Genomic DNA, 14653 nt, shown 5'->3' with positions numbered 1-14653 from the left:
CTCTGTGCTTGATAGATTTTTCTCCTCTGTGGCATTTGGTTTAATCTGATTTTAAAGAATTGTGATGATCAATTAAAGTCTACTTGAGTTCCTAAAACAAATGGTTTCTGTTCCCAGGCAAGCTAAAGGTTTGAAGATAACTTTTCATTTCAGTCAGAGTGCAGGCATGGCATATTTTGACCTCATGACTTAAGCTTGATATTACTGAGCTATCCTTGGTTCATGGAAATGAGCTTTGCTCTAGCAAAGCTGAAGTTTATCTTTTGTATTGCAGCAAAGCCAATACAGGCGTGCTTTTTATAGAGATGTACATGTGTATATGTAGATAGAATCACAAAATGTATTGGGTTGGAAGGGACCTTAAAGTCCCTCTTGTGCCAATCCTCTGATGTGAGCTGGCTGCCACCCACCAGCTCAGGCTTGTCTAGGGCCCCGTCCAGCGTAGCTTTGAGTGCTTCCAGAGGTGGGGTACCCACAGGTTCTCTAGTCAGCCTGTGCCAGGGCCTCACCACCATAAAGAATTTCCTCCTAAAACCTAACCTGAATCTCCCCTCTTTTTGTTTAAAACTGTTCCCGATATGGGAAGCCAATCTCCCTCCTGTTTATAAGTTTCCTTTAAGTAGTAAAAGGCGGCAGTTAGGTCTCCTGGGCCTACTCTTCAAGGCTGTCCAAATCCCTTTGGATGGAATCCCCTTTTTTTGTTGTGTAAAAACAAACTAAACAGTTGTGTGCCAGTCACCTGCAGGCCACCTGGCAGTAAAAAAGAAATAATATGTCTCATGTCTTTCTCTGTGTTATCTGTTTAGAAAACAAACCAGCCCTTCCTTCCTTACTCCATTCTCAAGAATTTAGTAACACTACTGGTAATAAATCTGTGTGTAGCATGTTAACAAAGAGTACCTCCTTCTTTCTGATAGTCCTCCTGCTTTCCCCAGTGGTTATTGGTTCTCATCCGTTATTCCCCTTGTTTCTACTCCCTTTGCACTTGGTCTAATATATGTTACTTTGGGGAAAGGAGCTATTCCTCTGAAAATATGATAAGTAAGGAGAAAAATACTTTGCGTCACAAGTTGCATACTTTCGTGATGGAGCTCTCCAGCGGAAATGTTCATTTCCAGCCTTTTATTGCCTCAGGGATGGATGATTTTGGGGGATGGTGATGGATGAATGGGGCTCAGAATGATGGAATAAATTCTATCTCAGAACTCTACTGTTTTTGATACTGTTTACTCAGTGTTAGTATTTTTTCTTAAAATTTTTCTGATATTACTGATTTTGTCATCTTGTTATTTTTGTGATTATTCATATATTGTTATGATGCATAGCTAGTTTCAAAGATGATATTGCTTTAAAAACAGACCACCCCACTTCTGTAAGTGAAATATTTGCAACAGGAGGATTGGGAAGGATATACTGTAACATTGTATTGAATGACTGTAGTGCAGTCTCAGTCAGTAAAATAGTGCTAGGTAGTATAAGAAAATGTAAGGGTGCATACATATGCTAGTAAATCACTACAGCACTATGTGCTGTATTGCCTCTGAGGCAAGACAGTAAAATCTCTATTTCAGGTCGAAAATGAACCTAACACTGGCTGATTGATAGCTGGATATTATTCAGTGTAAATAAATGTCTTGAGGTAGACAATCACCTTTTTTAATTTAAGAAAGTAAATTTATACAGTTTTACACAGTTTTGCAATGTTCACTCACTAATGGTTTTATTTCCATATGCGCGTGTTTCAGTGTACAGATGAACACATCAGTATGGAAGTCATCATTAGAAAAACAAGTAAAAGTTAAATGATTCAGCTAGTTCACGCATTGCTGTGTAGTTCTTTCTCATTGCTTTTGATTTAATTTACCCTTTTAAGAGCTGCAGTTGATAATTAATTTTTTGGCAGCTTACTTTGAAGTACTGCTTTAGAATCTGATTGTTTCTCAAAGCAGAAATGTAGAATCCCAGCCAACTGAAGAGGAGAGTTGTGTATTTACTTCTCCTGAACATAGCTGACAAAAGCTGCACCTCCCTCCCAATGCATTACACAATTTTCCCATAGACACAGTGACTGCGGATTTGTGTTTTGAATTCATCACAGGTCACTACTTCATTGCAGGGAAGTCTCTTTACTGTGGACATTAGATGAAGCAGGATGTTGTCTGCTCACTGGCTTTGAGATGAGGATGACTAACGGAGGGAACCTCCTTTGGCAGCGGGTTGGACTAGGTGGTCTGTAGAGGTCATTTCCAACCACTACTATTCTGTGAATCACGCACTGTATTTTGGCTCATCTTTTTAGACCAACCACTAAGGGGGGAAAAAGGCGATCCTTGGTAACTTTGTGACTTCTTAACTTTCTAACAGATTAAAAAACAAAAACAGCCCCAAACTACCTCTTTGAAGCATTCAGCAAAATTCTGTAATTCAGTATTACAAGTGGAAAAAATCAATGAGGTAAAATGGAATTAGATGAATTTGCAAGATGTGGCTCATTCTAGACTTAATATGTAGCAATCTGGCTCCTGCTCTGATCTAGAAGTCTTTGAACCACACATTTCTGCAAACCAGAGCATTGGCCACTCCATGGTTGTTCTTGGTCTTCTTCCCTGAGTATTTGCTACTAGTGGGCATTGGATAGTGGGTTGGTGGGTGCTGGGCCCGACACAGTGTGGCTTATCTACAGTGTTCTTATAGTTCCTTGAAACCTTCCTGAAGGCTCTGGTTCCAGAGACTTCCCTGTTTCGTCTTAATTTCTTAGAACTGTCAGCAGAAGTTTGAAACTTGAGACTAAAAGTAGTTTGCCATCACTAGAATGGAAAATAACCATAAAGGAATTATTTTTGAGGAAAGTCTAAAAAAAGAAAAGGTTCTTAATTAAGGTGAGATACAGAATAAATAAATAAATCCCAGATGATATTTAAATATTACAAAAATCTTTTTAATGTCTAACTTCATATATTTCTTTTAAAATGCCATTAAAACATTCAAGAGTTATATTTTACTGCTCTACTACCAGCAATAAAATGCTACTCAAGTCATATTCAGGGTGTACAATTCAGCTGCCGAAGTTTTCAGAGAAGACCAAGGCGCTGAACTGTGGAGGAGTCCCTGCCTGAGCACCTGTAACTGATGTAGCCCAAGTGCTAAACCAGCTCTTGGCAGCATGGCTGCAGGTGCAGAGAATGTTTTCTTTGTCAGTTTATTCAGCTAGTGAAGTTCATTAAGTGTTTCATTTGAAGTTGAGAAATGGACTGGGAATTGAAATAGAAGAAACACTTATTTTCACCTTTCAATCTGTGAATAAAAATTAGTTGTGAGAGTCTGAGATCTATTAGCTTTAAAATCTTGTTGGATGGATTAGCCTAAAATGATTGATTTAAATGCAGATAATATGCTGTTTAAATACAACATTCTGTTTAGTAAGATGAATGCCTTTTGCTGTGTCCAGCAAGTTGGAGGACTAACAAGAAACCATTCTTGCTTGTGTATCTGAAGTTTAGTTTCTGTTTGCATTAAATACTATTTGGAAGAGATTACATTAAAAAAAGAAATTGTGTGTAGGGAAATTCTAATATAACAGAGATGAGATTTTTTTTTTTTAATGATACTTGAAAGACCTGAGGTGATTGCAGCTGACTTGACCTTTAGCCTGTGTGCAGAACAATGAGCAGGGGATGTGTCCCAGCCCTGGTGGTGCTGCACCCCTGCTGGAGGTGCAGTGCTGCTGTGGCAGGGACAAGGCCTTCCCCAGGCAGGAGCCAGCAGCCAGGCTGTGGTGGTGAGCACTGGTTTGTCAGCGCTGCAGGCTGTTCCCACCCTGCTCCTCGTCAGAATTCCCAGCCAGGAGAAGAGTTGTGTATTTTGTGAGAATCCACGCTGGGCAAAGCCTCCACTCTGCCTGGTGCTGGTAGTATGATCAGGCCCCGTGCCAGGGCTGCTACTGCAGTGCCTGCAGCTGAGGCCCCTCAGAGCACCTTCACAGCACCCCCCCATGTCCCAGCTCTTGTTGGGCCTGGAGCTGGGAGCACTGCACTGATGGAGGTGAGAACAGCCTGAATCAGTCTGGATCTGAGGTGTGCTGTGACATGAAGGGTGGGAGGAGGATACCTGATGGAGACCCCACCTGAAGGCCTGCCCTGTGGCTGGAGACCTTCCTGACAGAGAACACAGCAGTGGTACACCTATGTCTTCCATAGGAACGTGCATAAGCACCCTTATGCCTTAAGATGAGAAGTGGGAAACATCTTGTCATGTGGATGTTTGTTTAATTTCTGCAAATAGAATCTAAAGTAACTTAATTAATGAAATATGTACATGGAAAGTTTTTACGAGTGATATCCGTTACTGAAACCTCAAAAACTATAAATGTAATTATCACACAGTTGTTTCATTAGGTACCATTTCTTATAACTACAGCAGAGACAATTCTGTTCAGAAACTATGGGAACGGTCTTTGTATTTTGTAAATAAAATCTGACTTGATGTTTTCTGTCACATACAAACAGGGAAAAGCATTCTGCTGAACTACACCAAAAAGATGTTTACAGTCTCTTGGATTTTCCTTGTAGTTCATTGCTTTTGTTTTCTTTAAGAAGATACACTCCTTGTTTAGAGCAATGGGGAAATACTTTGTTCTGCTATTAGAGCACTGGGCTATAATATATGAAAGAGAGCTGATTGGAAATTGATTTTCATCTGTTTGTAGATTTAAGTCAATTGTCTCACTGTTACATCATCCTAGTTCATTAATCTAATCTTGTATCCATGGGAATTTAACAGTGCAGTGTGCACTTCAGACAGAACAGATAGCTGTAGATCTTAAATTGTATTGATAGGTGCTATTGCAAGTAATTTGGGTTAGTTTTAAACATAGGAGCTATGTTATTGGAGCAGTAGATACTCAAGGAAAAAAAAAAAGGGTTTGCAATCCTATCACATGGTAGAATATACAAGGTAGTGTCAGCTGCACTTTAAGTACGTGGCAGCACCATTATGTGGTGCCTCAGGTGGAAGTAAGCAATAAATCCAGGGTGACCGGATTACCCAGGCTGATTGCTTGCTCTCTCAAAAAGCCTTGACCAGCAGAACTGTCTGCGTGCCTGCTAATGTGAAATGTCTCTGATAAAAAGAAGAAAAATGGTCATGTATTAATGACCTTTCCTGTATTTAAATATAAATGACTGTCCTGCTTGTAATACTTTGTTTTCAGTTCCTGAATTGTTTGGTGATGGGACCAGTTTAAAAGTCATTCTGCCTCTCTGCTTAAATGGCTGTTGTTGTACAGCAGTGGATGTATGCACAGCATGTCAGGGATCTTCAAGCGCATTGTTGTCTGTGTTGAAAGGCAATTTCACACTGGGGTGTGTGGATGGATTTACTCTTTGTAGAGTTTTGCTTCAATACTGGCTTGACATTTTGTTGGGGTGTGCTCAGAGGAAGCTCTAAAAAATAATAAAATTGTGACATGTACAGGTGTGAGAAGGTATTTTATCCTGGAGAGCGTGTTGTGGCAGCAGGCAGAGGAGTGACTGTCATTGGTATGGCCATTAGCAGCTGACAGTTTGATAGACATGTGATGGACAGCTTTTTTCCCATCCTAATCAGCATTTTTATATGCAGAAGCAGAACTTAAAATTAGGACTTTAACTGTGTAGGTGATGTACTGTAAATGTCTTTCTACCCACTTACAGTATTCTATCCATGTGTATCATTTGTTCTCCTTAAAAATAATTCTTCCCTGTTTCACGACTAAGCAAGCAAACCAAACTTGAAATATATTAGAGAGCTGCAACAAATGCAGTTAACCGCATGTGCTTATATTTCCTGTGTTCTTCAATTTGGCAGCTTACCCGAAAGTCAACTGAGTATGTTTGCACCCAAAGGACTGCACTGTAGATAGCACAGCCTATATCAAAGGCTTTTGGGTGAAAAACTCTGATTATCTTCATCAGTTTTCTGAATTTGGCCCAGTGACATCAGCCTGCAACCTAAATAACAGAGGTGGAAGGTTTTCAGATGGAAGTGAATTATTCTTTCCCAAGCAAGGAGACTTAGAAGCAAAAGAACAAAATGAAAGAAAGGTTGGAATAGTCGTGTTTGCATTCACAGTCACATTGGGTGATATTTAGCTATCTAAATCTAGGCATCAGATTTGCCACTGGTACTCAGAGCTTAGAGAGAGACCTTGAAGAGCTTAGTGTGACCGGGAAGGTGAGCTGCAGCTCCAGGCTTTGTGACCACGCTGGGGTCCTGACCTCCAAACCTTGTGTTATTTTCCTGCAGTTGTGCAGTATTGCTAAACACACTGTTTCTTGTTAGCCATCCCCCTCCTAACCCAAAATGAGTTTTGATTCACCAAAGGGTGCAAGCACTGTGATGTGAGGCAGAAGGCGCTCCTCATCAGGGTAGGTAGACGTTAACATCTCTTTTTACAGCTTTTTACTTAATTTAAAAAACAAAATAAGTAAATAGGATTACATCCAGCATGGAGATGTTTCTTTTGCCATTGTGTTGATGCAAGATTTCAGTTTTTAATTGAGCACAAATGGCAGAACTTCTCTTCTGTTTTTTTTTTTAATGTAACCAATTTAAATGTGAGGTTTCTACCATATGCTCAATTCAACCATATTTGCAGTTAAAAAAAAAATATTTCCAAAACATAGGAGTTTAGGGAAAATATACTGTTAACCATGAATCTATGTAGAGACGAATCCTTGAAGGTGATGCTAGCAAAAGGGAAATCGATTGCTCTGCATGGCTTGAAACAAATTGGTCCAGAGCTTTTAGTGCCACCAGAAAAATTCCTCCTCAGCTTTGTTGAAGAGAATGCATTGTGAGTAAGGCTGGGACAAGGTAATGCGGTACCGCGACAGAAGGAGCTCTGGACAAAGTTTGAAAGGGGGAAATGCACCCTGAGGAAATCAAGGTTAAAGCCATTAGGAGAGTAAAATTTTAGTTCAGGACGCATTTGGCTCTTTATTGTCCGTGGCTTACTGCTGCAGTGCAGTGGGAGGAGAACTACTTTTGTAAACCAAGTTCCAAAGTTTAAGATACAAAGTGCTGCTCTGACACAGAACAGTAGTGCTTATAAATAGCATGTCTTGTATGATCAGCTTGGTATGCAGAAGGGAACATGTTTTGTGTTTCATTCAGGGAAAAGAAATACTTTTTCTGTCTTAGCTTAAAATGGTTATTATAAATGCTCAGCACAAATGCTGTAGCACGAGTAGAATAATACAGAAGCATAACATGACAAAAGAAAAGCAGTAAGAAAAAAGAAAGCATTATTTATTGACCAAAAGAAGATAGTTGAGAGTATCTCCTAAATGAACTTGTGTAGTTGTCTGTATAATCACATAATAAATGGGGTAAGTGCTGGTTTTCCATTACCTCTTGTTCATGTCTAAAGAGGACAGTGATGAACAAATTAAGGGCATGTACGTATAGTGGATGTTTTAACATTTTTGGTATATGCTGTCAGGGTGCTCATCTACAGACTCACTTTGCTCATTCTGTTATAACCCGTATCAGGTGTTAGTACTGCCTGTGTCACTGTGCAGCACTGAATGCTTGTCCCAACCCCAGCTGGTGTTGTGAGCTGGAGTTGCACAGGAACTGTGTATTCTGATTACGATCAACTCTGACCTTCCTGCAGCGAACGTCTTCAGGGTAGCATGCAGGTGGAAAACACAACCTTTACTCTCATGCCGTGCCTAGACTTTCAGATTAATACCCAGTTACTCTGTTTTTATGGGATGCCTGAGGGAATTAACTACCAATCAGAGTCTGCTTTTGTCCTTGCTTAATTGCAAGAATCAACTGGCAGAAATGAGAAGAGTGATTGGGATGATGGCCTTGAAAGTATAAGGAACAATGCATTTGAATTTGAAATATAGCTTATTCAGTTGTGAAAGTTGCAATTAAAAATACCAGCAACTGTCTTTTGGGTAGTTCAGCAAGAACATCTTTGCAGTGTTTGTTTTTATGTGAAAGGGATTTGGAGATTATATTAACTCTCTGTTTTGTCTCCTAGGCATGCCGCTTCTGGTACGAAGGAGCAGTGATCCAGCTTTGGGCCCACCTGCTGACTTCCACCCAAGTGCCTCTCATCCCAGTGACCTCAGTCACAAACATGCTGTGGCAGTAAGTGCTGTGTAACTCATCTTTATATTAAGGGCAAAAGCTGTTCTTAGCTGTCTGTACACGACTGTTTTATAAGCTAAATGTATTTGAATCGAGAACACAATGCTGTAAAATTTCTGTAAAGGAGAGAATTTCCTCTGCATAAATTGGATATTTTAGTCAATTAAGAGTGGTTCGCTTTTCTCAGTAAGGTAGTTACATAATGCTTAATGATGACATAAAGCACTGAAATATGAACCGAAATTTAGTAATTGTTTACTTGATCAGTATTGTATTGTCATTTTTGTTGGTTGGTGGTAAAAACATGTACTTCCTTTTAGTATTCATCAGCAGTCTTGTACTTTTTTTGCTTCCTTTGCCTCCGCATGAGATTTCTGCTTTCCCTTGTAATCCTGTTGCTATGCTGCATGGTCTGTCCTTTCTCCAACCTGTTTTACAACTTGACTCTTTACTTTTGTGGACAAACTCATGCTCACGTTGTTTTTAAGTATGAAAGCAAAGACACAGTGTAGATGCTGTAACTCTTGATCAGACATTATTACAGGCTGGTTTTGATCTTCTGAAAGTGATGCTGTATGTTGATGACACTTGGACCACGTTCTTCCCTTTGCATTTTTAAGACCCGATGTTTGGGCTTTGGATGTGGGTGGTGTTCCTTTATTACATGTAGAAAGGTGGAAATCTGCTGTAACTGTTAAAGTGTCAGCTGGGATACATGTGTGTATCAAGCAGAATAGAACTCACAGGTAAACTTGATGTTTGCTTAGAAAGCTCTGCTGTGTCTATCTGCACTGCTTTATGCCAAGTGAATGTTGTCTTAATTGATGTTGCTGTTGCACCTGCATTTTGTTTACTTGTGAAATTTCTGACTTTTCCTCTTTACCTTCCCTGAACAGTATTGCAATTTGCTCCCTGTTTCTAGTTGCTGGAAACAGTCTGTATATTTCCCTGCCCCAAGCAAAACAAAACCAACAGGCTCCTTGTTTCAGCCTGGATCACTGCGTTTTGAGGAGGGGGAAAAGTGAGTTGGAGATCAGTAATTAATGATGGAAGTGGGAATAGCTTAAGCTGAAAATCCTGTATTTAAAACCATGTCTTCAGTTAATTTCACAAGAATGAAGTAAGTAAATAGGAAGTTAGAGGATTTGCCTATAAATGATGTTTTATCAGTCTTAAAATTCTGAAGACCAATGCAGAATTTTAGTTGACTGTTCATTGTTTCTTTTTGGCCAACTGTGTGTGCATCCTATTTTACAGCGTCATGGCATCTTAGGGGCTGAACTTCAACAATGTCCTGCGTCATTTTTCAGAAAACTGTAGGATTTTTCTTGAGGTTTGTGCTGCCAGTGCTTACATGTTCAGTAAATACCTAGTTATTCTAATGAATTGAAGTAAAAAAGAGAATTCTGTAACAGTGCAGAAAAGTTCGCAAAGTTGAGAAATCTGTAGAGTGAGCAGATGAGTGTGCAGTACAGACTGATTTCTGTAGCCATGAACCTGTACAAAAGGGACAAAATGGTGAAATCATTTGTTTCCTTCCAGGAAGTGTTGTATGTGTGCAAAGAGTTGTACCAGTACAAAGGAATCCTGTAGGCATAAGGGGAATCTCTGCCTAAAATGTAGCGTATCCCTCTATCAGCTGTAGGGATAATGGTAAAAGCTGGACAGCTAGCAAGAGTGAGGAAGGTTCTGATAATTAAATGTCATTTAAGTAGAGAAGCAAGTCCCAGAAAGTTGGAAGTTTTTATTGTTTATGTGAAAATCTGCTACAGCAAAACACATTATACCAGCTCTTATTTTTGCAACAGAACTATTTCTAAAACTCATCATCAATCATACTGAAATATGCTTTGGCATAATGTATTGGAAAGCATAAAAAGCTTAAATAACTTAGGTTAAATTAAGTACAGATTGTTTTAAAACACAGGGAAGAATTGATATTTGACAAATGAAAGAATGTACAAACAGTGCTGCATTTTGAACATAGCCGTGCTCTTTCACACAAGCTTTAAAGCAGTATTTAGAGAAAGTTCTCTTGTTCTAGATATTGCAGCTGAAAGATTGAAATTACTACTACATTTCCTTTGCACAGGCATATTTTTTCTAATTAAGCGACTTCCATGCATTCATATGCAAATTAGAAGCATCAGAGCTATTGGTAGTGTAAACTATCTTCGGTGTATGTAAGAAAAATTGTCTCCCTATTTATGCGATAGCTATTGTAGCTGTCATATTACATTTGAAACTAACTTCAGTGAAGTGTTTTTGGCTCTTTTGACATTTTGGTGTTTGACACACGTGGAATTGGCTGCGGAGTACCGTGTAGAAATGCCCTTGGTTTTGCTGTACTCTGTCTTCCATGAGATGCATGGATACCCTGGTGGGCGCTCAGGTTTCTAAGCAGTGATTGCCTCATGAACAACTCAGTGCCACGCAGCTTTGTCTCTGGGAGAGCACAGGACAGGCATGCAGTAAAGCAGTGTGTAAAGTAAAACAACAAACGTGCAATAGGATGAGAACGTTGCTGCCTAGTTCAGGTGAACCTGTTAAACCCAGTGCACAAGTTCTTTGTAGAATCTAACTAGAGGGCATGTTCAGTTTTCTGATGTCCTCTTGGTGTATGTTCATTTTAAGGAAGGCTGTTTTATGCCATATTATAATTACCGAAAGGACATCTCCTTTGAGTACCCAGGTACTATGAGAGGAATTTGAGCCAGTCTTTCTCTTTTTCTCTGACACTTGTTTTGTCTTAGCTATAGTTATAGCCCTAATTAGCAAAATGTTTCTAGATCAGCCAAAAACTGATTGGGAAGTCCAGCATCTGTTCTCTCAGACTGGAAGTCATGTAACAGATGGCACAGATTTGAGTTTCTCTTTTCATCCAGACCTCTCCGTTCTTCTCATGATAGCTGCCACTGAAAAACCTAGGGACTATTAGCAGCAAAAAACAGGGATCTTGAACATCCAAATATGCTACTGAAGTGAAGGTATTTCGTAGTGAATTAGTTGATTTATGAAGGCAACTGCTAAGCTCTCCTGCTTGTTACAATTGTAGCACCCTGGCCAGACTTACTAAAGTGCAAACTGCCCTCCCTCTTGCTCCAGAGAGTACTCTGGGGAAGCCTGGTTAGCTTAGCACACCTCTCTGCAGAAGCTGTAGCCACAGCTGTGCCCCGGCAGCACTCAAGTGTGGGTTTGGTGCCTTTTGGCTGCCCTCGGGCTGGGGTTGGCAGCACCGTGGGGTGAGTCTCTGGAGTGAGGGGATGCCTTTGTCTGTCAGCCCCTCGGTGCCTCTCAGCTAACCCAAGCAGGAGGTGATGTTTTGTTGCTTTGCCTAGTTTAGTTCAGTGGTGACAAGCTGTAGGAATTACTGAGTTGTGACTAGAACATCTGAACTTTCCTTTCAGGATCCGTTTCCTTTGCTTATCTCAGTTTCTGTTTGGGGACAGAATTCACCATTGTCACAAAACTTGGTCCATCGTGAGTTTTAGACTGAGGATTGTGGCCCCATTTAAGTTAATGGGAGTTCTGCATTGATTCTGCTGGGGCGAGGATTTCACGTCCTCCTGTTAACCTGCTGATTATCATGGAATCTTACGTTCTGTATGACTTTCTTTTCTTCTATAGTTGCATGTTTCCTCAATAAATACTTGGAATTAATCGATAGGAATGACTGATTAAATTGCATTTATTCATATTTAAAGACACAATGAGATGTTGGATCAATTGAAGAGCTGCTCCAGCAGCTAAGTCCAGTTTCCATTTTTACCTAAATGTGACTCGAAAATGACTGTATTTTATGCATTGTGGACATATAATTTGCAATTTTGTATGAGATTCACATATAATCAGAATATTTTCATGTTTCAAGCCCTTGTTAAAGAGGGTCAAAACCTCTCCTGGTTCTTCTGGCCATTAATTGTTTGTAATGTATTAGCCTTTCTGATTAAGTGTCTGCAGATTAGCATAATGTGAGCTTGTGTAAGGGTGCAGTTCTGCTGCTTGTTCCTTTTGCGTGCTGCTTTATATACAGGTATAAATATAAAGTTGCGTGGGCGTCAGAGCTTGGATCTTGCGGTAAAGGTTATCGATAGTACTTCAAAAATTTGGGAGTGTTTTGTGGTAAGAGGCAGAAATGTTTCTCCATCTCGTTGGGCTGCTTAAAAGCAGGGCAGGGCAGAACAGGTCTCATTTGGCACAGTGTTGGGTGGTGGTTGTTGGAACTCTAAGTCTGACTGGTTGCTGACAGAGCTGCAGCTGGGGGACGGTGCTGCAGTGGGGTTGTACGGTCTGCTCTTAGCAGGCAGGAGTTCTCACTGCTATGTTTACCCACCCTGACTAGGCCATGCAGGCTTAACCTCTGGTCCTTCTCACATGCCAGAACCTCAAGATGAAGCTGTCCTGTGATCAGGTCGTACCAGGAGGTGGGCTGCAGGAAAAGAACATTATGAGAAAAAGATTGCTGTTAATAATTTAACTCTTAGTCTTGCAAGATTTAGGGAGATTGAAGTGAACTTCTTGTCGCTCAGCTGGTAAGTTCTGAACAGTGGGATTTTTAAAAGGGAATTCTGATCTGGGTGTATCCATTTTTGAAGCAGGTCCTGTGTGTGCCTGTTCATGCTGTGCAGCGCACACAGAGCACCTCTACCAGCACGTGGGGTGTGGGCATGCTTGCTGCATGGTTAAGAGATCAGAGGGCCATCTGCAGTGAGGGGCTGCAGCAGCATGCTGCAAAACCAGAGCCGTGCCGCCTTCACAACCCCTAACAAGTCCCACTCTGCAGCCAGCTCAGGGCTGTCACAATAACAAAAGCCATTCCTTTCTCATTCTCTCTGTTGTTTTTCAAGCCTGGGCTGCTTTCTTCCCTCCTTCCTTGTGGCATGCACTATGATATTCTCCATCAAAAGGAAACCACTGTATACTGTAGAGGAAAAACTAAGAAATCTAAATGAAAATACTTGTAGTGCTTCAGAACACTGAACTGATCATCTGAAACAGGACAGAAGTGCCCTGTGGTAATTTCTTTTTTTACATGTGCAAAGAGATACATGTGGTGAAAAAATAGACTTCTTTGTGCTTTCTTGCACAGCTTACACTTCAGAACAAGCACATTGTTTTACCTGCACTGTACAAGGTGAGCGGTGGGAGTAATTTACATATTTTTATTTGAGAAGGATAAGTAGACTTTGTGATTTCTCTTAATAAGAGCTAATAATGCTCTGTGACGTTAATAGAGTATGTAAGTTATCAGTTAAAATGGAACAACTGGTGAAATGTTATTCATTGTTAATGTTTTGCTTTCTAGAGCTTGTTTCCAGTGAGAGGAATGCAAGGTTTTCAGTGAATATTCGTGAGAGAATGTACCTATTATGAGAACCACTGAAGTTCTCTGTTGTTATGGAACTTATGTTAGTAGTGGGCTGGGTTTTGTTTCCTTATTAAAATATATCTGGGGCATTGGCTGTCATTTTGAAGATTCCTGACTGTACATAAACCTTCTTCTCCTTTGTCCTCTGCCTTGTGCAGTCAGGTAATGTGACTGCAGATGATGGAAGATGGCTGAGAGACCTAAATGCTTTCTTTTTTTTTTTTCCACATGGCCTATCTTACAAAGAATGTGGAAAAATTATAGGGTGGAAATAAGAACTGCTGACAAAAAAGGGAAAAAAGGTCATGCTTTCAATGCTGCTGACACACATTCATCTCTATAGCTACATCTTTGGGGTCCTACAAAACACTGTCATTCCATCTGGAATGGCTTTTAGCAGGCTGCTTACGCAACAGGCACGCTGCGCTGAAATTGGAAGGAAACATTAGCAAGTTGCTTGTATGTCTGACAGACAAATTAAAAGTGGAAGATGGCAGTCAACATGGCTCATGCATATCATTTACTGCCAAGCTCTAGAAACATTTAGCTAAAATAAAACTGGTTCTCAGTCAGAGTCCTACTGAAATACAGACCATTAAATATATAAATACAATTTTCCAAAAGTACAGTAACCCAGTGGACAACTGGGAATGATGGCAAATATCTTTGATACAAATATCTTTGTAGTTAGGCCTGAATGTTGCTGTGACATTAGGAAAAAACTCATTTTGGATTTCTTTTAATACATCATCTTGCTGTGCATAGATGTATGAGGCAGTGGAAATGATTAGACTCTAGGATAGATCCTGGTGAGCAGCTGTGAAATCAAATTCTTGTCTCTGATAGTACAGAGGAACAGAGACAACAGTTGCCTGTTTGTGAGGCACCCCGGTGCCCTGGTGCTGATCTCCCCAAGGTGGATACACCTGTGGTCTAGTCTGACATGGTCCTTATCTTGTATTTCAGGTCCTAAAGTGTGTTTGCAAGTTCAAGGTTTTACACATCCCAAACAGTATCATGAAGAATAAAACAAAACCCACAAAACTTTGGCCCCCAAGAGTGGTCTTATGAGAATAGCTGCTCCCAAAAGATAGTAGATTTTATTTTTAAGTAGCTCGGGAATCAAGATGGGTATTGGCATAT

General features: G+C 40.3%; 1 protein-coding gene across 1 annotated transcript in view; it reads left to right on the top strand.

Moving 5' to 3' along the window:
• PARD3B (par-3 family cell polarity regulator beta) overlaps positions 1–14653 on the top strand; it is a 374909-nt gene that overhangs the window by 110214 nt on the left and 250042 nt on the right. The window contains exon 4 of the mRNA XM_021398013.1: positions 8033–8142. Coding sequence (XP_021253688.1) covers positions 8033–8142 — 110 coding nt within the window. The remainder of the gene's footprint in view (positions 1–8032; positions 8143–14653) is intronic.

The sequence above is a fragment of the Numida meleagris genome, chromosome 5 (genome assembly GCF_002078875.1).
Source record: "Numida meleagris isolate 19003 breed g44 Domestic line chromosome 5, NumMel1.0, whole genome shotgun sequence".
NCBI classification, from domain to species: Eukaryota; Metazoa; Chordata; class Aves; order Galliformes; family Numididae; genus Numida; species Numida meleagris.
The sequence above is the reverse complement of the archived record's forward strand: the minus strand, read 5'-3'. Positions and strand labels throughout refer to the sequence as shown.